The 22,106-nt window shown below is 52.1% G+C and overlaps 3 protein-coding genes across 3 annotated transcripts in view; 1 reads left to right on the top strand and 2 right to left on the bottom strand.

The window, feature by feature from the left end:
• The window catches only part of PDCD11 (programmed cell death 11), a 50,428-nt gene extending 41,910 nt beyond the window's left edge, over positions 1–8,518 (top strand). Inside the window, exons 26-36 of the mRNA XM_012803662.2 lie at positions 1,333–1,389; positions 2,328–2,450; positions 3,053–3,175; positions 3,553–3,817; positions 4,013–4,126; positions 4,846–4,998; positions 5,183–5,433; positions 6,117–6,285; positions 6,828–6,981; positions 7,392–7,557; positions 8,176–8,518. Of these exons, the coding sequence (XP_012659116.1) occupies positions 1,333–1,389; positions 2,328–2,450; positions 3,053–3,175; positions 3,553–3,817; positions 4,013–4,126; positions 4,846–4,998; positions 5,183–5,433; positions 6,117–6,285; positions 6,828–6,981; positions 7,392–7,557; positions 8,176–8,347 (1,747 nt within the window). The 3' untranslated portion in view covers positions 8,348–8,518. The remainder of the gene's footprint in view (positions 1–1,332; positions 1,390–2,327; positions 2,451–3,052; positions 3,176–3,552; positions 3,818–4,012; positions 4,127–4,845; positions 4,999–5,182; positions 5,434–6,116; positions 6,286–6,827; positions 6,982–7,391; positions 7,558–8,175) is intronic.
• Positions 8,519–8,593: 75 nt separating this feature from the next.
• Positions 8,594–12,989, bottom strand: CALHM2 (calcium homeostasis modulator family member 2). The gene is made up of 2 exons (XM_003787200.3): positions 12,435–12,989; positions 8,594–10,443 (listed from the first exon to the last, which is right to left on the bottom strand). The coding sequence occupies exons 1-2, from the start codon at positions 12,987–12,989 to the stop codon at positions 10,027–10,029; spliced, it is 972 nt and encodes a 323-aa protein (XP_003787248.1). The 3' UTR covers positions 8,594–10,026.
• Positions 12,990–18,808: 5,819 nt separating this feature from the next.
• On the bottom strand, positions 18,809–22,106 carry CALHM1 (calcium homeostasis modulator 1). The gene is made up of 2 exons (XM_003787199.2): positions 21,555–22,106; positions 18,809–19,291 (listed from the first exon to the last, which is right to left on the bottom strand). The coding sequence occupies exons 1-2, from the start codon at positions 22,104–22,106 to the stop codon at positions 18,809–18,811; spliced, it is 1,035 nt and encodes a 344-aa protein (XP_003787247.1).

Here is a 22,106-nt window from a genome sequence, read left to right as displayed (position 1 = left end):
CATAATATTGAAATGAATATCTCTATTTTTTAATTTTTATTTTATTTTTTTTTATTATTATTTTGTTTGAGACAGAGTCTCACTTTGTCACCCTCAGTAGAGTGGCTGTAACATCACAGGTCACAGCAACCTCAAACTCTTGAGCTTAAGTGATTCTCTTGCCTCAGCCTCCTGAGTACTTGGGACTACAGGCACCCTCCACAATGCCCGACTATATTTTGTTATTGTTGCAGTTGTCATTGTTGTTTAGCAGGCCCTGGCTGGGGTGGAACCTGCCAGCCCCTGTGTATGTGACTGGTGCCCTAATCACTGAATACCAGGCGCCAAACCACTTGCTCATTTATATATTGAAGCATTCATACTTTTAATTTTATAAAAATAATTGATTTGTAGGTGTTTTCTGTAAAAGGGTAGTAACATTTTGGGGTTAAGGGTAGGGCTTTATTTTTGAGCTATTTCAGATGCCCCAAAATAAACCTACCTCAGAGTTTTAGGGCTGTTTTATGGCCTGAATGAAGCAACCTTGAAGAGACAGATTTCAGCTTGATACAAGGTTAGCTAACTAGAACAAGTACTTCCAGGGAGCAGGGACTAGAAGATAGTGATTATACTCTCCTGTCTCAACGGTCCCAGCCCCTGGCACCTGCCTAAGATTTTCAACCACTCTTAATCACTATGTGGCACAAACATATTTAGGGCCTGGAAGAAGAAAAAGAATGAGTTCTAGAGATGTCCAGGCTTGGCTTTGATCAGTCTCTTGAGGCTTACAGAATGAAGTTGTGGTTTTTAGCACAGTGTTTTAAGTGTGTTTTATTATAGCCAACCTATTAGTAGTATTAGGGCATTCTGGTCTCTTCTTTTCTTCTCCTGGTACCTTTCTTGGGTAAAAAGAGTAGGTAGTGTTATTTTCTCTTGACAGACTAGTAAACTGAGGCCCACTGAGGTGATATGACTTATGCAGAGTCCCTCAGTAGGTTTTTAACAGAATGAGGATACAGAGCCAAGGTCTCATGTCTCTTCTTTTTTATTTATTTTATTTTTTTTGAGACAGAGCCTCAAGCTGTCCCCCTGGGCAGAGTGCCGTGGCATTATAGCTCACAGCAACCTCCAACTCCTGGGCTCAAGCAAGTCTCCTGCCTCCGCCTCCCAAGTAGCTGGGACCACAGGCGCCTGCCACAACGCCCGGCTATTTTTTGGTTGCAGCCGTCATTGTTGTTTGGCGGGTCCGGGCTGGGGATTCGAACCCGCCACCTTAGGTGTAGGTGGCTGGCGCCTTAGCCGGTTGAGCTATAGGCGCCGAGCCTCATGTCTCTTTTTTTGCTCTCATTCCAGATGTTATGTCCTGTCCACTGAAGACGAAGTATTGACTTTGTCACTGCGGTCATCCAAGTGAGTGTGTTGTTGGGACAAGGAGGGAGAAGGACCCACTAGAGGACTGAGGGGAGGCTGTGTCTATCTAAGGGAACCTTGGGCTTCTTACCTTTCTTCTCTGCTTATCACTTTGTACCTCGAATCTCTTCTATCCAGAAAAGCTGTGAACATTCAGATTGCTAAAAGGACTCTGTCTACTCAGGCTATTAGTTTTTGTTTGTTGGTTGGTTGGTTTTTTGTTTTTTTTTTGAGGCAGACTCTCACTCTGTCACCCTGGATAGTGTGCTATGGCATCATCACAGCTCACAGCAACCTCAAACTCTTGGGCTCAAGTGATTTTCTTACCTCAGTCTCTTGAGTAGCTGGGACTACAGGTGCCCACCACAATGCCTGGCTAATGTTTTTTGTTTTTAGGAGAGACAGAGTCTTGCTTTTGCTCAGGTTGATCTTGAACTCCTGAGCTAAAGTGATCCTTGGCCTCCCAGAGTGCTAGGCTTACAGGTATGAGCTGCTTGCCTCAGGCTCTTGTTTTTCAGGCAAGGGTTCACACATCCGAATGTGAGTGTCCAGGGTTACAAATGGTGGTTCTGATGAAGGTAGATGATTGAGGCTCCAGGATTCTATAGTGGGGGTGAGTTGGACATGAAGGGAATTGGCCTGAGGTCAGTTTGCTCCATGGTTAGAAATGGCAGTTTATAAGGCCAAGGTTTTTTAGGTTTGACCTTTCTGTGGCTTGATGGCCAATTGCGATTTCTGCATAGCTAGCTTGTGAACGCATGCCCCTGGCCTGACAGGACTTTGGGAAAGAGTAGAGTTGGGCCCTGAAAATTATATCCTGCTGATAGGTCCAGAGGTCTATTCCCACATGCAGGGTATGATTGTTGCAGGCGTGTTGGGGGTGAGGGTAAAACAACGAGGGTCAAAGGTATGTTCTTGTAAGCCTTTTGTTCTTTTAGAACAAACCCAGAGACAAAAAGCAGAGTAGAAGATCCAGAGATCAACTCCATCCACGACGTTAAGAAAGGGCAACTCTTGAGGGGCTATGTGAAGTCCATTGAGCCACAAGGCGTGCTCTTTGGGTGAGTAAAGTTGGGCCTCAGGTTCTAGATCCAGGCCTGAGTGCCTTCCCTGGGTCTATCTTGATCTGGCATCCACTATATCCTTCTTTGATGAGAATATGAAAGAATTTAAAAATTCACACCAGTTTTTAAAATTCCAAGATTTTTAATACTTTTTTAAAAGTTTAGAATTATTAGTTCTTCTTTAGTGTTTTGAATATGACATTTCCAGCGTCAGTTTTAAATAACTTTGGATGTTCTAGGATGTGGTGTTTGATCATGATTTGTAAATGTTCTGTGAACTCACCTAATGTTCACAACCACCAGATGTTTCAGCCCTCCTTGATATTATGTTTCATCATTTTCTCAGCTTCCTAGCAGCTGCTGGTTTACATATTGTGATGCTGATGTGGGATACAAATGATCCTCAGTCATATCTTCATTATGTTTGATAGTTTTTTCCATTTTACAGAGACTGTTTTATCCTGCTGAATGCCAGGAACTTAATGTCTGTCACAAGTCTTTGTCACAACTTGGGTCCCTTTGAAGGTACCATCACTAGACCTGGCTGGAATTCTGTTGTTCTATTTGTGACCACAGGACTCTTGTCTTTCTCCTTTTAGCCTTGGCCCCTCAGTGGTGGGTTTGGCACAGTACTCAAAAGTCTCCCAGTACAGCCTGTTCAAGAAAGCCCTTTATAACAAATATCTCCCTGAAGGGAGGTTGCTCACAGCCAAGATCCTAAGGTAAGTGTCCTCTCTCTTGTTCTTGCTGTGATGTGAAATAAACCATTTTCTTTGGGTACCCAGGGAGGAGATTTGAGGAGATTTGGCTTGGGTGGTGGTGAATGGAGTGTTCAGATGAATGAAAGACCTTTGTCTGGCACCTCCTGCGTCAGTGTTTGAAAGCAGATGGAGAAATGGGCATTGCACCTGTCCTTGTGTTTTCTCCTGAGGTTGGTGAGATGTACAAATCATTCCTAAGAATGCTGAATGGAATCCCAAGAAAAGTGGAGTGGGGCCCAGGAGCACAGGCAGATTAGGAGAGAGAAGCCTTGGGCTGCCTGTGGTGCCCTTGGCTCTTCACATTGTCTTCGCCGTCCCCATCTCTTGCCCTATCATAGTGTGAACCACCAGAAGAACCTGGTAGAGCTATCATTCCTTCCCAGTGACACTGGGAAGCCGGACGTGTTTCCTGCTTCTCCGGAACTGCCACTTTCAAAGCAAGAGGAAAGGAAAATAGAGGCTGAGGAGAGAGACCAAAAAGGAGAAGAGAAGAATCAGAAAAGGAAAGACAAGAAGAACCAAAAGGGGCAAGAGGAGGCGGAGCTACCCAGCAAGGAGAAGACGCAGGGCAAGCGGAGGCGCCAGACATCTGTGAGTGAGCAGGTGAGTCACTCGGGGTGGGGGGGTTGTGCCTCAACCCACCAGAAAAAGGAGCATTGGTGAAGCCAGCCTAACCTGTTGGAGTAAGGGCAGCGAGAGTTAGGGGCCAGCCACCAGTGGTGCAAGAAGAGCAGAGGGAGGTTGTCACCCAGGGCTGCCGGAGGGCAGTCCTGGGCATTCTCCTACCTATCACCTCAGGAAACAGTGAATAAGAAGGCCAAGAAAGCTGGTCTGTCAGAGGACGACAGTGGCGTGGAAGTATATTATCGAGAAGGAGAAGAGGAGATAGAAGAGACAAATGTGCTGCCCAAGGTGAGGGATGAGGTTGAATGGAGGGGGAGAGGCTGCCCTGGGGCTAGGAGGAGTTGGTTTGTTTTCAGCCCCATCCTGTTCCCTCATTTCCTATAAAACATGAAAGTGAAAGTCTGGGGCGAGGGGGGGCGGGTGGCGCTGTGATAAGGGGGCTGTCAGTTTCCTCCCTTGATTGTGGGCTCCTTGAGGGCAGGGATCCTGTTTACCAAGAGTAGCTGCATAAAATAAATTCTGTGAATGTTAGAGGCACAGGCAAATCAGAGGAGGCTTAGCCAGTCTGTGCCTGCATCCTCTGAAAAATGAGAATAATACTTGAGCCGAGAGGACTGGGTATTGGGTGCCTTATACCCACCGGTAGGGCTTCCCAGACTAGAGGTACTTATATCCTTGCCACCCTTGGAATTTTTGTTATATCTCTGTCCCAGCTCTGCTGATGTTTTAAATAAGTTTGCATATATATATATATATTTGAAAAGTGTGTTACCTAAGTAAATTTATTTACGAGGAAAAATTTTACGTCCCTGCTATGAAACTTCCCCAGTAGGCTGGGGCTGAACCTGTCCTGTCTCTGGGTGGGAGGCCATGCTCCTCTGGGTGGGCTCAGGCTGAGCCTGTCCCGTCTCTTGGCAGAAGGCTGTGCTCCTCTGGGTAGGTTGGGGTTGGGGATCAGGGAGCAGCCTGAGCCAAGTGCTTTCTTTGGCACTTCTGTGGTCTTCCAGGAGAAGCAGCAAACCAGGCCAGCAGAAGCACCCCGGCTGCAGCTGTCTTCAGGCTTCGCTTGGAACGTGGGCTTAGACTCTCTGACCCCGGCCTTGCCACCTCGAGCAGAGAGCTCAGACAGCGAGGAAGATGAGAACCCACACCAAGCCGTGGTACTGTTTTCCAGGGCTTTGTCATTTTTTTTGCAGGGGTCCCTTGGTACCAACCTCCTGCTCTGTTCTAGCATGGGTGATAACGGGAGGGACCCATGGACTGCCCTGCCAACTTACAGCTTTCACAACAGACTTCCCCCGGGACTTGAGGAACAGATTATTCACTATTTTTTACCTTCTATAGCAGAAAAAGAGAAGCAAGAAGGAAAAGGAATTGGAAAAGCAAAAGGCAGAAAAAGAACTGTCCCGCATTGAGGAGGCACTGATGGATCCCAGGCGCCCGCCAGAGTCAGCGGATGATTTTGACCGACTTGTGCTAAGCTCCCCCAACAGCTCCATCCTGTGGCTGCAATACATGGCTTTTCACCTGCAGGCCACGGAGATTGAGAAGGCCCGTGCTGTGGCCGAGAGAGCTCTTAAGACCATCTCTTTCAGGTTAGGTTTTGCCTCTTTAGATGGGGCCCACTGTGTTTCCTAAGTACTGGGCTGGCAGGGTTTGCTACCCATGGGTCACTTCCTCCCAGGCAGGCCAGCAGCAATGTGGGTGGCTGCCACCAGGGGCCCCTAAGTTTCTAGGCTTTCTCTCACAGTGGTGACGCTCTGTGAAATAGATCTGCTCATTTATATTTTACAGTCTTCTTCACTGTAATAGCTAAGGGTAATCTTTATGAGAGTCCCTACACTTAAATAAGGTGCCCACTTTGGAGCAGAAGTAGAATAGGAAAACAGCTCTCTATGTACCTGGGTGAAAACCCCATAGTTGGCCATTTTCCAGGCAGGGAGGAGAGTTGGTTTTCTGAAGCCTGGTGAGGAAGCTTTGCAGTCCTTTGCTTCATTCTCTTAGATTGTAGAAAGAATCAGACCCAAGAGTCTGCTTCCAGCCCAGACCTTAGGCCTGTGGGATATTTAATAAGCTCCCTTCCTAGAAATGGAAGCAGAAACCAGGGGAGCCTCCACTGGCAGGCAGGGGTGGGGGTGTGGTATTCCTAATGCTATGTGCGCCTCTCAGTGCCTATGCTTGGGGGTGGGATCCTAGCATGTGGATGGGGCCTGGGAGGAGGAGGGAGGTCCATTGGGCTGAGTTGATGAAGCTCATGTGCCAACTGCATCCTGTCCAGAGAGGAGCAGGAAAAGCTGAATGTGTGGGTGGCACTGCTCAACCTGGAAAACATGTACGGGTCTCAGGAGTCTCTGACCAAGGTGTTCGAGCGGGCTGTGCAGTACAACGAGCCTCTCAAGGTCTATCTCCACCTGGCTGACATCTATGCCAAATCAGAGAAATTTCAGGTAGGAGCTTTGTGGTCAGTTGCCAGCATATCCTCAGCCTCACAAATGGACTCCAGGGAGTCACAGCAGCAGCAGTTTCAGGGAAGGACCTCAGGTTCTGGGTCCAGTCCTACCCTGAGCTTGCTACCTGATGTCTGGGTCTTAACTTCCTTATCTCCCAAGTAAGAGAAGTCATTTCCCCACCTCCACTGTGGTGCTATGGGCTGGGGTGAGGGAAGCAGTGGCTTGGGAAGAGAAGGGATAGGGGACCCCAGTGTGTATGCCTGGGGCTGCTGGCGGGGCATTACAGATAGAGACATAGCGGACTCCGCTCATTGTAGGTGCAGGCTTAGTGCGGACATACCCCATCATTTGGTGTCTCCTTCCTTGGTTCTCTTCTCAAGAGTCTCTTTCCCTGCCCCTTTCAGGTCTCTGGATTGAGGCCCAGGTAGTGACTGGGCATCTGAGAGCCCGAGTCTAGCTTTTCATGAGTGTCCCCGCCTGCCTTTGTTGTCCTCCCTGTAGTATCACACTCTCCTCAGTTTGCCTGCCTTTTCCTACAGGAAGCTGGTGAACTCTACAACCGGATGCTGAAGCGTTTCCGGCAGGAGAAAGCTGTGTGGATCAAATATGGTGCCTTTCTCCTGCGGAGGAGCCAGGCTGGGGCCAGCCACCGTGTGCTACAGCGAGCCCTCGAGTGCCTGCCCAGAAAGGAGCGTGAGTGCCCGTTCCGATTCCTGATGTCTGGGAGTAGGGATTGGGGCCCTTCTCATCCTGGGATGGTGTTGCGTCTAAGTTGGGAGAGCCTGTGGAGGGTGCATCACTATCTCTAGCATAACAATGCACACTACTTTTCAAATGCTGGACCCCAAAAGATGGAGGAACAAAAACTATTAGCACTAATTCTCTTGCTCCTGGGACCCTCCATCTCTTCTGGGCCCAGAGAGTAGGGCATCTGCATCTGTGAATTTGACCCTGAACCCATCTCCACTGTCTTTTTGGGGTTAGTCATAACCTACATCTTGGGGATTAAGTGGGGAGTCAGACTCGCTCTCCCTGCAGTACACGGTATTGTGGTGAGAGATTCTGTCTGCATGTTGGGCCTCTGAGCTGTCTTCTCCCTGCAGACATAGATGTGATTGCCAAGTTTGCCCAGCTTGAGTTCCAGCTGGGGGATGCAGAGCGGGCCAAAGCCATTTTTGAGAATATGCTGAGCATCTACCCAAAGCGCACAGATGTCTGGTCGGTCTACATTGACATGACCATCAAGCACTGCAGCCAGAAGGAAGTCCGGTGAGAGGGGAACACAAACCAAGGCTGAATTTCTCAGTGGTAGCTGGGGGAGGAGGGTGTCATTGGACAGGCTGATGATTGGTTGCCCCACCGCAGCTCCCAGATCTCCAAGTCTCTTATATGATCTAGAAAAACAGCTTTGTCATGACACCCCAGAGCCGAAAACATTTACTTTTCCAGCTACTTTTCCTGCCTCAAAAGCCAGCCTCTGGTCTGTGTCTAGGACCATTAGTGGCAGGTAGCCTGGCCCCTGGCCTGGGAGTCAGGACACTTGGGATTCCTTGTGATTAATGCTGTGTCTGGCTCTGGCTGAGCTTTACTCACAGATCTATCCTCATTATATGTCCCAATCCCAGTAGCTTTGTCCTGATTCACTATGTGACTTTAGACAAGTAAGTCCTTCAACATCCCTGGGTATCTGTCTGCTCGTCTGGAAATGAAGGTGGTGGTGTCTCTCCCTGTGGGACCTCATAGTGGTAGTGAAAATACAGGTGGAAGTGGGAGTCCTGGATGATAGGAGGTCCTGGCTTGAGAGCCCAAAAGCAGGCTGGTGAGCACTGGCCAGGAAGGGTGTGATCTGGGCCTGGGAGGCAAATGTTGCCCTCTTCTTCCTCACAGGGACATCTTTGAGCGAGTCATTCATCTGAGCCTAGCCCCCAAGAGAATGAAGTTCTTTTTCAAGCGCTACCTGGACTATGAGAAGCAGCATGGCACAGAGAAGGACGTGCAGGCTGTCAAGGCCAAGGCCTTAGAATATGTGGAGGCCAAGAGCTCAGTCCTGGAGGAATAGTTATGGTCTGGCTCTGCAGGTGTGGCAGCAGTGGGCCACCCTGGTCCCACTTCAGGTGCTGGGCACTCAACAAACCTGTGTGCTAAGGACTTTATTTATGTGCTGCTTTTTCTGCAGCGTGTGCTTGCCGTAATCCTATTGGGATGAACAGGAATTTGAGATTGCTTTTAATTCCTCATTGCCTATTTTGTTTTAAGTACCAATTTATGTCATCTTTTCCCTGTTCTGTGATTGCTCAGTGATTACATCTGCAGCCCTGGAGCTCCCATAAAAGCCAAGTGTCCTTCCTTCAAGGAGTTCCCTGGGGAACAAGAGCAGATGGGCTGACTCTAAAGGATCTTGTGGTTAGGATCCCACTTTGTCCCTGGTAAGCTGTCCTTCCAGTCCAGTAGAGTCTAGGGAGCAGGCCCTCCCCTACAATCTTGCAATCTCAGGCACCTCCTCAGTCTCAGCTCAGCTAGTGCTTTTCACACAGTAGTGGAGGCTATGAGGCTGGGACAGCAGGACACAGCTCAGAGGGAAGATTGGGAGCCCTGATCTGCAGAGGAAAGCCACAGGCATTGGCTTAAACGCCTATGATGTCCCATTCTTAGGCCCACCTTGGCCAGGTCACCTAACCTCTCCCCATCTGGTATATTCCAGAGTTCTTAGAGGCTAACATAGATCCAGCCAGTGGTTGAAGCCAGTTCTGTTTTGGCTTAGCTCTGAGGGAATTAAAAATTTTCTCTAGCAGAGCCTTAAATGTCCTGACAGCTTTTCTATGGGAAATAACTGAGTCATACGCCAGGAAGGTTTGAGAGCAGGTGGAGGTAGTGGGATAGGGGTAGGAGGAAGGAGAGGCTAGGGCTGGCCTGGTCAGTCACACAAGGTTACAAGAGCTAGTTCTATCCTACTGAGTGCAGGATCTTCTGGCTGTTGAAATTTCAAATTGAGCTTTCCTCTGAGAAAGGCCAGGCCTCATCTATTCCCCAGACCAAATCAGATCATTGAATTCAAATGTGAAGCCTTCCCCTGTGTGTGACACCTGGGGTTCCCTGTACCCTTGCCACCTCAGTGGCATTTTAGTTCTGCCCCCTTCCCTCCCACGGGGTGTGGGGTTTGGGCCTGGCCCCATGCCCACCAGCCTGCTGTGGCATGGCCCATTCAATCATACAGATGCCACTCTGGTCCCTTATAGTAAGAAAAGCTTTATCAAAAACTTAAATGTATAAAATAAGGCCAGAGGTGTCCCTTGAAGGGCAGCTTCCCAGCAGGGTGCTGCTGAACTGGGTGTCCCCTATGCAGTTAGACACAAATTAACTGCACAATGTACTGTATAAGCAATGTACTAGTGACTTTCACTGTCACCAGGACCTGCTGTCTGGGATTTCACAGCTTGGCGTCCCAGCCCATAAAATCATCCATGTCATAGTTATTAGAGACCAGCTCCGGGAAAGTCTTTCCCCAAGCTGTTGACCAAGTAGGGTGGTGGGAACGGGAGATGGAGTTTCTTTAGGTCAGAGTTGATCACGTTGTCTACTGGATTATTCTGTAGCCCAGATTGCCTTGTGTTCCTCTCCTCTGGTCTGTTTGCCCAAGAAGCCAGTTTAAAAAAGAAAATCCCCTTTGGTGTGAGCAGGCTGAGGGGTTCAGTTTGGGACCAAGTAGTGCCATTTGTAAAGAGCCTGGGAATCAGGTCCTTAGGAGGCCAGCAGGGCCATCTCCACATTGTCAGGAGCTGCGCCATTGCCCGCCAGACCCTGGGCCCACTTGTGTAGGCGGCTGTAGAGTGGGAGGCCCTGGTTCTCACGGTACAAATAGACACCGGTGATGGCGTTCCACTGTGGCCGCGGCTGTGTACCTTCCACTGGGAAGTTGGTGACCAGCTCCTCGTCATCCTTGTTGAGTGCCACAAAGCCGAAGAAGCGGCGCACGTTGTTGGCGGCAAGCACCCGAGAGTGCACCTCAGCTGTGCGCTGGAACAGCTGGTCCTCGTTGGCGCGGTACTGTGCCCAGTAGGCCTCCTGGCGGTAGCTAAGCGGCGAGCAGTAATGCTTCAGGCACTTGGTCAGGAACACCAGGATGGCCACCACGCCAATGAGCAGCCACCCAAAGAGCTGGCCAGAGAATGGGCAGGGTTCAGGAGGGGCAAGTTGCTGCCTGGACCTGCCCACCAGGGAGAAGCTGAGGGAGGAGCAGATTCTGCTTCCATGAGGGAAGCAGCCCCTTCCTCCTTTTCCCTTAACTCCCTTTAACTCACACTTCCCTTGTTCTTAGACTTTGCCTCCTGCATTTCCTGCCACACCTTCAACCCCAAGGGTGCCTCCTTCCCCAGCCCATCTTCTCGCACCAGCCAAACACATTTCAGCCTGCTAGGCTTGGCTCAGATGCCACCTCCAGGAAGCCTTCAGAGGCCCGTCTTGGAGCAAACCTGCCTTGCCTGAGTTCCCCATGGCCCGGTTCCTTCTACATCTTCACTGTGTGCCTTGTTTGGAGACCACTGCATGCTTGTCTCAAACACTTGGTTGATTTTAAGCCTATTGAGGGCAAAGGCAGTCAAGTTTTGTTTCCCCACTCCTGTACAGAGATCTGTGGGCATTTGTATCAGTATTAAAGAAGTTGCATTGATAATCTCTACTTTCCTTGTTTCTTTTTTTTTTTTTTTTTTTTTTTTGAGACAGAGCCTCAAGCTGTCACCCTGGGTAGAGTGCCGTGGCATTACAGCTCACAGCAACCTCCAACTCCTGGGCTCAAGCGAGTCTCCTGCCTCCGCCTCCCAAGTAGCTGGGACCACAGGCGCCCGCCACAACGCCCGGTTATTTTTTTTTTGGTTGCAGCCGTCATTGTTGTTTGGCAGGTCCGGGCTGGGGATTCGAACCCACCACCTTAGGTGTACGTGGCTGGCGCCTTAGCCGGTTGAGCTATAGGCGCTGAGCCACTTTTCTTGTTTCTTACATACCTGAGAGAAGAGACCTTTTAAAGCAGGGGTCCTCAAACTTTTAAACGGGGCCAGTCCACTGTCTCTCAGACTGTTGGAGGGCCAGACTGCGGGCCCTGGGACGAGTTGGCTGCTAAGCAGGATAGGCAGCGGCGGCAAAAACACCGGCAGGCTGGATAAATGTTCTAGGTGGGCTGCATGTGGCCTACGGGCCGTAGTTTGAGGACCCCTATTTTAAAATCTTGTGCTCTTCTTGTGTCTCCCTCACCTGCTTCTCTGAGTTAACACATTGGCTCAGGTTCCTGCTACTGCTCAGTGTTCTTCCCCGACCCTCTCTCCAGGACCAACCACTCCTTCAGAACTCAGCGGAGGCTGAGGCCAGGGTCAGGGCAGCAGCTGCCACTTCTTGACTCTCACACCCCTTCCTGACCCTAGGGACTCCCCTGATGTCAGCAGTACTTGAGGCTGACTCAGTGCGGGTCTCAGTCCTTCTGGGCTAGGCATATGTTCATCCCAGAGCCAGCTACACTCCATTGTCAGTTCATGGCCCATGGCAAATGTTTCTGAGGTGACTTGCCGGGATCATGCTTTGGCTGGGGTAATGGGCCTATTTGTGACAGGGATCAAGGCTCAGCCTGAGCCAAGAGAATATTCCTTTAATGTTTAAAACTCTCTCTTTTATTTTAAAGAGTCAGTGCCTGTTGCTCAGGCTAGATGCAGTGGCATGATAATAGCTGACTGTAGCCTTGAACTGTGCTGAAGCAATCTTCCTATCTCAGCCTCCTGAGTAACTGGGAATACAGGTGCATGCTCCCATGCCTGGCTATGTCTTTTATTTTGTTTTTGTTTTTGGTAGAGAAGGGGATCTCTATGTTGTCCAGGCTAGTCTCAAACTCTTGGTCTGAAGCCATCCTCCCACCTCCCAAAGTGCTAGAATTATAGGTCTGAGCCATTGTGGCTACCTGGCCTCTCTTATTTAGGACTGGAGTTGACCCTTGCCCCCCAAGCACTAATCTATAGGTTAACCAGTTCTAATACCTGATCCCACTGTAGTGCTTTCCCAGAAAACTGCCCCTGTGGGCCAACTCCAGTTTTAATGTTGGGCCATCCCAGCATCTCCCACCAGCTACCACCTTGGGGAAGGAAGAGCTTCCCTTTACATGTCCTTACCTGGGACTCATACTTTAGCCTGCGGCTGACCTCCTCTCGGAAGCCTGACAGGTTTGCAGGGCCCTCCCCACAAGGGAACCTGGCCAGGATTTCGGTAGCATGGGCTGGTGGGAAGCCTTCTTCCCCGACTGTGAGTGAGGAGGGGTCCACAAACTCACTGAGAGCACAGACGTAAGCCTCACCACGCAGCAGGGAGATGACAGACCAGGTGACAGGAGCCACGGCCGCGCGGCCCAGGATGGAGCTTAGGAGGAGGAAGTTGGGGGCAGCTGAGCAGTTCTTGGCCCTCCGGTACTGGCACTCAGTGACAAGGTTCCAAGTGTGGTTGTTGAGGATGATGCCAATGAGGAAGAGTGCCAGGGCAGGCACGCCGATGGCTGTCAGCCCATACAGGTAGTTCCTGGCCGGTGAGCAGGGGCAGTGGAAGGCCACGACAGAGAACACCTCCTGGCTGCCCACTGTGCCCAGTGCCACCAGCCCATTGAAAATCATCACATCTTTGCTCTTGAAGAAGAGTGACAGGAAGCGGAAGTTCTCTGCTATCAGTGCAGCCATGGTGACTAGTCAGCTGGGGGACCGGACGGCAGGAGGAGCAGTTGATGGTTCCCGTGGGGCTAGGAAGGAGTGCAGGCCAATGGGTAACTGAAGGCAGGGCCTGGCTGGGCCATCCTAGCCATGCGTGATAGGGTGACCTGGTGCTTCCTCCTGTGGAACAGCAGATGAACGTTTGCCTGGGAAAATGGAGGGTGGAGGAGGATGCTAGTGTGGCCAGACTGGGAGAGAGGAAGGAGTACCCTGGGGAAATGACAGTTGCTGCTGTTGACTGAGCTATCTGCTGTCAGGCCCTTTACATTGAGCTGCTATGTCCCTGCCACATGCAAGAGCAGGTAGAGGTTCCTGAGGGTGAGTGGCTGCCCTGTTCCCATGTGGGCGGCAGAACTGAGGTTCAAGCTTGGGTCTATCTACCACAAACACTCTCGGGTCCTTTTTGCCACCACAAGCTTCTCTCAGGACAGGGTTAGGAACAGCCCTGTGGATGTGGGACCCTGACAAGCATTCCCTCTGGGATTCAGGGAGGTGCCAGTGCACTGAGGGGCCTGTGCCCCCTATGGGTGTGGAAGCTGGGGTTTACGTTATGGTGGACAAGGGACTCGGACAAGATCCTTGGGTAGGGGGTGGGCAGGGTGGACACAGCAAGACACCAGCCCCCTGGAGCCCACAAGAACATTTCATTTTGGAGACCTCAGGGTCTGGACTGTTTAGGGGGGGTCTGGCTCTCAACACACTTCATGACTTTTCTCTGGGCCTCAGTTTCCTCATCTGTGAAAAAAAGGATAAATCCTTGCTCTCTTCCTAGGAATGTTGGAGGAAAAGAAAAGGAATAAAAGATGCCTGATAATTGTCCTGTGTGTGAAATCCTCCCCCACTCCCATTCTATCAGGTCTTCAAGGTGGGGATGGTTCTCTAGCCTGCAAATGTCAGGAAAATAGGGCCTGAAGAGGATAAAGTACCTTAAGGCCAAACAAATAATGGAGGTATCTGGGCAGGACTTTTGACTACAGTCTCAGGAGATTTGGGAAGTAGACATCATGAGCCTGAGCTCAGTGAGTCCTCCATTTTCCCAGTGTCCTAAGGACCTTGCTGTATCCATCCATAAGAGCCCCGGCAAACCTCCTCAGCCCTGACCCCTTTCCTATCCAGCAGCTTCCCAAAGGCCCTCACACGGCTGAGCCCAGGACCACCCAGCCTGCCAGCAACGAGAAGCCTTGATGAAAAGAAGGCTCAGTGGTGCCTCTAGCCCATCAGGAACCCACTCAGCCTTGGTCTGGGCTGCAGCAGGCTGGCAACTTGCCAGGAAGTGGCCATGGTCCCAGGCTTCTGCAAAGTTTAGCCCCAACTCCCTTCCCAGGCTCCACCTACACAAGCCGGAGAGGCCAGGGTGTGGCCCCATGTCCTTCTCCCCATCTGGAAGATGAAAAACAAAAATCCGCAGGCAGAAGGGAGCCAGGGAATGGAGGGCTAGGTAGGCAGCAAACACAGGGGAGGACCTGCCCATGTTCCTCCTGTGCTTTATCTACATACCACCCCTGCCCATCTCTGCTACGGCAGCCAGATCGGAGGCAGAGCCATGTGACCACGTGGATGCCAGGAGGAGGAGGATCATGAGGAGGGGGAAGAATCATGAGGAGCAGCAGGATGGGATAGGGAGGACCACAAGGGCATGGGGGGTAGGAGGACTACAAGGAAGGGAAGGGGTAGGAGGACTATGAGGATCGGGGGAAAACTACAAGGAGCACGAGGAAGAGGAGTCTGACTCTTCCCCAGTTCTCAGTCCAGAGCTCCAGTCTAACTCCAGGAAAGGGAGTTTGGATGATTGCTGGGGATGAATCCGTTAAAGCCAGCACCATCTCCCACTTCCCCTTCTCTTCTTGGCTTCCAGGCTCCTGATTAGCTCCCCCTGGTTGCCCTGGGTTCATAAACCAGCCCAAATGGGGCCCAAGATGCTGGAACAGGGTAGGTGTTGAGTCAAAGATGGACCACACCATCTTTGAAGACTAATGCCTCTGTCCCCCTGGGGCCAGGACCAGCCACACCCAGACCCCTGGCAGGACTTCCAACATTAGTAAGGGCAGGAGACAGGCAGCTGGGGGAGGGATAGGACTGGCCCTGCCCAGAGTGGGAGCCTCAGCTGGAGGCCTCTCTTCCTAGGACAATCCCTCTGGGCAGCCTCAGACAGCCTGGCCATGCTCCCTTGCCACCTGGCACACCCGAGGGAGGACCCCTTCCTTACCTGGGACCAGCTGCAGGCACCTGTGGCCTTGGCCTCCTCAGGGCTGGGCTCTCCAAGTGGCCTCCAGGACAGGTGGCGGCTTCAGAGGGGCTGCCCCACCCGAAGCACCTCCTTTGGCTCCCTCCTGCTTTTCTCCGCACAGGAGCTGCCTTCGAGACCAGCAGGGCCCTGGGCTGGTAGCGTCTTCAGACAAATTTAACTCCACAAAAGAGAGAAGAGAAGCAAGCAGTGGGATGGAGTATGCGCACCAGCGAGTGGAAAAACAACCTCACAGCAGCGCCAGGCAGAGGAGGGCGGGCCGTGGGCGGTGCGAGGGGAGAGGAAATGGGGGTGGAGGTGCCGATTTGGCAGCTGCTGTATGTCCCACCAGCGTGTGCTCTGGGCTGGCAGCTGGCCCTGCTCGCTGTCACCCCTGCACCAACCTGGCCCTCCACGCCAGTTTCAAGAGCACAACTCTGCTTGGCCCGGGCAGGCAGAAGCTCTCGAGAGGTCCCAAGAGGTCCCGAGAGGGTCAGGGCAGATGTGCCATCAGGCCAATGCTGACCCCTGGCAGAATGTGCAAGGCCAGGGCTCCTTACAGTCTTCTGGCCCTTCTCCCTCAGAGCCGGGCTGCCACTGACCAGCACCTCCATGGTTCGTCTAACTCTTGGGAACTACTTCAGACTTCTGAAGGGCTGATAATTGAATTCAGGAGCATAGGGATTCTCTGAGGCCTGGAGGCAGAGCTCCGTGGGTGGAAATTAGAAGGAGGCAGGTTTCTGAAGGAGTCCCTGTAATAATCTGACACCACAGCACTCTACCCAGGACAACACAGCGAGACTCTGTCTCAAAAAAATAAAAATAAAATAAAATAAAATAAAGAATTTATTGGCTCAGTGCCTGTGGCTCAAGTGGCTAAGGCACCAGCCACATACACCTAAGGTGGCGGGTTCAAATCCAGCCTGGACCTGCCAAACAACAAAGATGGCTGCAACCAAAAAATAGCCAAGCGTTGTGGCAGGCGCCTGTGGTCCCAGCTACTTGGGAGGCTGAGACAGGAGACTCGCTTGAGCTCAGGAGTTGAAGGTTGCTGTGAGCTGTGAAGCCACTCTACCCAGGGGGATAGCTTGAGGCTCTGTCTCAAAAAAAAAAAAAAAAGAATTTATTGAATCTTGGCCACGGTTTCCATCCTTATCCATCCTTCCCTCTTCCTACTCCTAAGGCCCAGTCTCCCTACAATGAGTTATTTGGGAGGAGGTCTGACTCTGTAGGCCAAGGTGGGCTGGGAGGTGTCAGACAGAGCTGCCCAGCCTGTCTCAAAAAGTGATTAGGAGCTCCCCATCTGTGGGAGTGTGCAAGCTGAGGCCGAGGAGTCACGGGTCAGAAATGCCGAAGAAGGGAGTGCTAAGGACAGGCTAGAATATCCCTAGGATTGGAGGAGAAGACTCCCCCAACTCTGTCAGCCCTGCAAGGCTTGTGGTTCCATGATGGCGGAACTGCTGAGTGACATGCTGGCCTGCCTGAGCTGGGCTTGTCCATGTATGGGAAGGAAGGAAAGGTGACAAGTATGTATTAGTTTTTCTGTTTGTTTTTTTTCAGCTCCCCCATATGCCAAACATGGTTGAGGTCCTTCCCTAGAAGTTATCTCCCTTTATCCTCACCACAATCCTGAAAAACAGGTCTTTAATATGCATTCTGCAGGTAGATGCACTGAGGCTGAGTGGTTAGGTGACTTGCCACAGGTCCTGCAATGCTGTTGTTTGAGCCTGGGTGTACCTGACCCAGAGCTTTGCTCTTTCCTTCCAGTTTGTACCTCCCAGTACCTCTGGGCTTTCTCTTCCCACTGGAAGCCCCCCCACCCCCACCCAACACACACTTTGTCCTCCCCCTCATTCAGAGTTCAGACCAAGTCCCACCTCCTGGAGGGGCCTCCCAGCCCACCTTGGCCTACAGAGATCTGACTTCCTCACAAATAACTCAAAGGAGGGAGACTGGGCCTCAGGAGTAGGAAGAGGGAAGGATGGATAAGTAAAGAAGGAAATCATGGCCAATATTCAATGAATTCTTTATTTTATTTTATTTTTATTTTTTTGAGACAGAGTCTTGCTGTGTTGTCCTGGGTAGAGTGCCGTGGTGTCATCACTCACAGTAACCTCAAACCATCACTCACAGTAACTTCAAACGCTTGGGCTTGAGTAATCCTCTTGCCTCAGCCTTCTGAGTGGGTGGGATTACAGGTGTCCACCACAACACTCTGGTAATTTTTAGTAGAGACAGGGTCTTGCTCTTGCTCAGGCTTGTCTCAAACTCCTGAGTTCAAGCAGTGCACCACCTGAGTCTCCCAGAGTGCTAGGATTATAGGCGTGACTCACTCCTTGCCCAGCCCTCAGTGAATTCTTAGATGGGTCATACATCTCAAAGACATTTGGTGGGTAGTGAGAAGATGGTCTCCGTTTCCTCCTCCTCGACAAAGATGGTAGCTCCAGTGTTTACGTCCTTATATGTCTGCTACTGGAAGGGGGAAGCCCTCAGACTCAGAAATCAACAAATACATTAGCTCCACATGCCGAGTGCCCATCTTGTGGCACGTGTTCTTACATACAACAACCTTTTGAGGGAGGAGATATTATCCTCCTTATATGGACAAGGAAACTGAGGCACAGAAAATGAAGCAAACTGGTCAAAGACATGGTTTGAATTGGTAGAGATAGCGTCTGATCCAGTTCTGTCCCACTCTCACTGTTCCCACTCTGGGCGGCACCCCTCCACTCTCATTCCCACTGGGCACAGAGCCTCTCAGCATGTTAAAGCCCCCTCACTAGGGGTGGGGTCTCAGAGAAATGGAGAGACCTTACTCCCTGTTTCCAACTTCTCAAGCCCTGGGGATAGTCTGATTTGCCCCTGAGACCTGGGTGTGAGGGGGATTAGTGTGGTTGCCCAGGATCCCTCCATGCAAGGCCTCTTGTGTGTGATGCTAAATAAACCTGCAGTCCCCCTGGATAACTGTTGAGTAACCTCCACAGTGACTGCACTCTCTGGCTTCTTCCACTTAGACCTGGCTTCTGGCATCTTGTCAGAAAGATTGGCATCACCTGTCAACCCAGGTGTGTCACACAGTTTAGGCTGTGGGTCATGTCCTATAGCCCATGTTGGCCCACTCAGCTGATCTCAGGAGACTCTGGCCCAAATCAGAGAGCTCCTTCTTCATAAGAGGGCTGCACCTCCTGCTCCCTGATCCGTGAGCACAAGGGAAGATAGATCCTAGAAAGTCACAGGCAAGAGTGAACCCTGGGCCAGGATGTCTGTAAAACCTGAGAGGAGATAGTGAACCAGGGGTGAGAACCTCCTCAGCCTAGAAAGAGGCTTGGGAGGTGCTGGGAGGTGTGAGCCCCCTGTCCTAAACCTCTAAGTCAGTTCTGAACCCTTCTGAGGAACACTGCTTGTGTTCCGTCCAGGGTGGTGTCACAGCTGGAGCAGTGGGGTCCCCTTCCAGCTCCAAAATTCCTACCTTTAACAGGCAGGTGAGGACCTGGGCATGGTACTTACTGCCCAGCACCTGGGGGCTTCATTTTTTCATCTGGTCTGGGGGTCCAAGGGCTGTGGCTCACACTTTGCTGAAGTAAATGGCCACCTCCTTGCGTGGGGGCCGGGCCCCTTCCCCTGCCCAGCCATTGTTCAGCAATGGCTCCTCCTGGTCCAGCTGCAGGGGTGGTTTGCATTTGTGCCAGCTGGTGAGCAGCCTGTTCATGGCACCCCGATCAGTGATGCCCCGCAGCTTCTCCCTCTCTTCCTCTGCACCGTTGAGGGGGCTTGTGGTCGCCGAGGCAGCAGGAGCCACAGCCAGTGCCCCATGGGCATGACCTAACTCCAGGTCGTGGTTCATGGCCTCAAAGAACTGCTGGATGCAGACCTTGGCAAAGGCCTTGGCGTGCTCCGTGCATGTCTCATCAAAGAGCTTGCGCTCAATGTCAATGTAGTGGGACCAGTACTTGCTCTTGAGGAAGGCAGCCTGTGTGAAGCAGGGCCGCACGGAACGCACCAGGAATGCCAGCAGAGTGGTCAGCAGCACGAAGGACCAGCCCAGTGCCTATGGGGAGAGAGATAGAGTCAGTGGACACAGCCTCCTGCCTCCAAACCTATCCAGGCCCCAAAGCACTCTCCATGCCAGGACCTCTGGGGCAAAGAGCAGAGACTGGGCAAGTGACTTTGCCTCTTAGCCTCCATTTTATCATCTATAAAATGGGCTTAGAGATACCACCTTATGAAAGTAAGATCCTGGAAAAGCACCCACTGAGTTTGCTGGGCACCTGATGCACAGGGGCTAACTGGGCAGACCTTGGAGTTAGGCTGCCTGGATTTCAATCCTGTCTCCTCTTACTAGTTGACCAGGAGCAAACTTGACTTATCTGTGCTTCAGTTTCCCCAGCTATAAAATGGGACTCTATTTCATAGGGTTGCTGCCTGGCACATAGAGCTCAGTAACCACTAGCCATTGCTACCATGCCCAAAGGCCCTCTGTGCCTCTTCCTTCAGAAAGCCTTCCTCAGTCTGCCCAGACCATAGTGGCCCTTCCAACCCTGAATCCTGTATCTCTCCTGTGGCTCCTGGTATTGTCACCGGCACCAAGTTCTGGCTCTGCTCTGTCACAAACTTGCTGTGAGGTGGGGGAGGGCAGGATGCTCCCCCAACCTGTGCTCTAGGGTCCGGCCTCCAGCTGCACGGGCAGATCAAGATGAGAAATGAGGAGCAGGCAGGTCATGGCAGAGCAGGCTCAGAGTGAGGAGCTGCAGAACTTGTGAGCAGGCTGGAGGCACCTGTGCTGCCTAAGGGGCGAGTGCAGGCCTGGTGGGACTGGATCTTCTAATGTTTCCAGTAAAACTGGAAATCTGATTTCTTTTTTTGTTTGCTTTTATTTATTTGTTTATTTTTAGTCTCACTTTGTCACCCTCGGTAGAGTACTGTGGTGTCACAGCTCACAGCAACCTCCAACTCCTGGGCTAGGTGATTCTCTTGCCTCAGCTTCCTGAGTAGCTGGGACCATAGGCACCTGCCACAACGCCCAGCTATTTTTTTGTTGCAGTTTGGCCAGGGCCGGGTTTGAACCCATCATCCTCAGTATATGGGGCCTGTGCCCACTGAGCCACAGGTGCCACCCTGGAAATATGATTTCTATGGGAAAATATCTGTCGTTTAGATGATGTCAACTAATTCTAAGGCTGAATTTAGAATTCAGCCTCTGGAGGCCAAATGAAACATACTACAGGCCAGGCAGCCTGTGGCTGCTAGGGCCCTTCCAGTTTATGATGCAGGGCTCTCAGGTGGAGGGACAGGTGCAAAGGCCCAGAGGCCGGGGGTGATGGGTGAAGACCCATAGGAAAGGAGGTGCAGGTTTGGGAAGGACAGGAAGCTGAGTTCAGTTTGTGAGATGCAGCAGGGCACCTGGGAGTGGTAGAGGCCTCACAGGAGCATCGTCCCTGCTGGAGAGGGGGAGCCAAGGGTGCCTAGGCTTGCCACGGCAGAGTTGGGGGCTTCTCCAGTCCTTGCAGGGCAGGCTAGCCCCTCCCCTGTCCCTGACAGCACCTAGTCCACCAGCTGCAGGGACACACTGTCCCTACAGCCCTCTCCACCAGGGGTCCTCAAACTTTTTAGACAGGGGGCCAATTGACTGTCCCTCAGACCACTGGAGGGCCAGACTGTGGGCCCCAGGATGAGTCAGCTGCTAAGCAGGACAGGCAGCAGTGGCAAAAACACCTGGCGGGCTGGATAAATGTCCTAGGTGGGCCACTTTTTAAACAGTGGGCCAGTTTGAGGACGCCTGCACTGCCTAGAGGGGAGGCCAGAAGGGCTGTCAGCAGGTGAGGGCAGAGGACATGGGAGTGGGGCTGGGGAGGACCCACCTTGAGTCACGTCCCAGTAGTGCCTGTCCCTCACCCATGCACCCGACCCTCACTCCCATCCCTCAGCAGGGAGGTGCCAACTGGGGGTATTTGCCAGGGAAATGTACCCAAATGGCCCAGCCATCTACCAGCCTCACCACCACCAAGGCCTGGAAGAGGGAAAGATGCAAATATCCCCCAGCCTGCAAGCTCAGGAATCAGGATGGAGGATGTGGGGTCCACACTGGGGACCTCAGGATAGGCTGCTCTTGGGAAGCCTCTAGACAAGAAAGGGCTACAGCACTTCCCCCAGAGGCCCGGCCTTCAGTCTCCATGGGAAAGATGTGCCCTGGCCGGCCCCTTGGGGCTGTGTGTGTGTGGAAACCCCATCTTGAGAAGTGGGGGTGCTGGGGCCCTCCCGAGGGCCCCTGACCTGTGGGGGACACTCAGCCTGAGGCCATGCAGGCCTCTCACCTGGGAGATGCAGCGCAGGTAGCGCACAGCCACCTCTCGAGCCAGCAGCCAGTCGCCGTCATAGATTTCAGGGCAGGGCACCCGGGCCAGCAGGCGGGCGAGCTCAGGGGCAGGCAGGCCAGGCACTAGGCTGCCATTGCCCAGCGCAGCCACAGGCACAGCGGTGCAGAAGGCACAGAGGAAACACTTGCCGTCGAGCAGTGTGACAGCCACCCAAACGACGGGTGCAATGAGGGCACGCTGGGCCATAGAGCAGAACATGTAGCGCAACACGGCTGGGTCCTTGGCCCGGCGCCCTGGCGGCCGCTTCCACTCTTCAGCCAGCATGGACACGTTGTTGTTCATGACCAGGCCAAGCAGAAAGAGCACCAGCGGTGGCGCCAGCAGGATGCCCGCGCTGTAGGCCGTGTTGTAGCCAGGCAGGCAGGGGCAGTTAAAGTCGAAGGCCGAGTACATCTGGGCGCTGGCCAGTGCCATGATGCCGCAGATGCCATTCATGAAGGACTCCTGGTTGGACTGCAGGAACTGGAAGATCATCCGGAACTTGTCCAT

The sequence above is a fragment of the Otolemur garnettii genome, unplaced genomic scaffold, assembly GCF_000181295.1.
Source record: "Otolemur garnettii isolate 467f Iridium unplaced genomic scaffold, OtoGar3 scaffold00021, whole genome shotgun sequence".
Lineage (NCBI taxonomy): Eukaryota > Metazoa > Chordata > Mammalia > Primates > Galagidae > Otolemur > Otolemur garnettii.
Note: the sequence above shows the minus strand (reverse complement) of the source record. Positions and strands in the feature narration are given on the sequence as shown.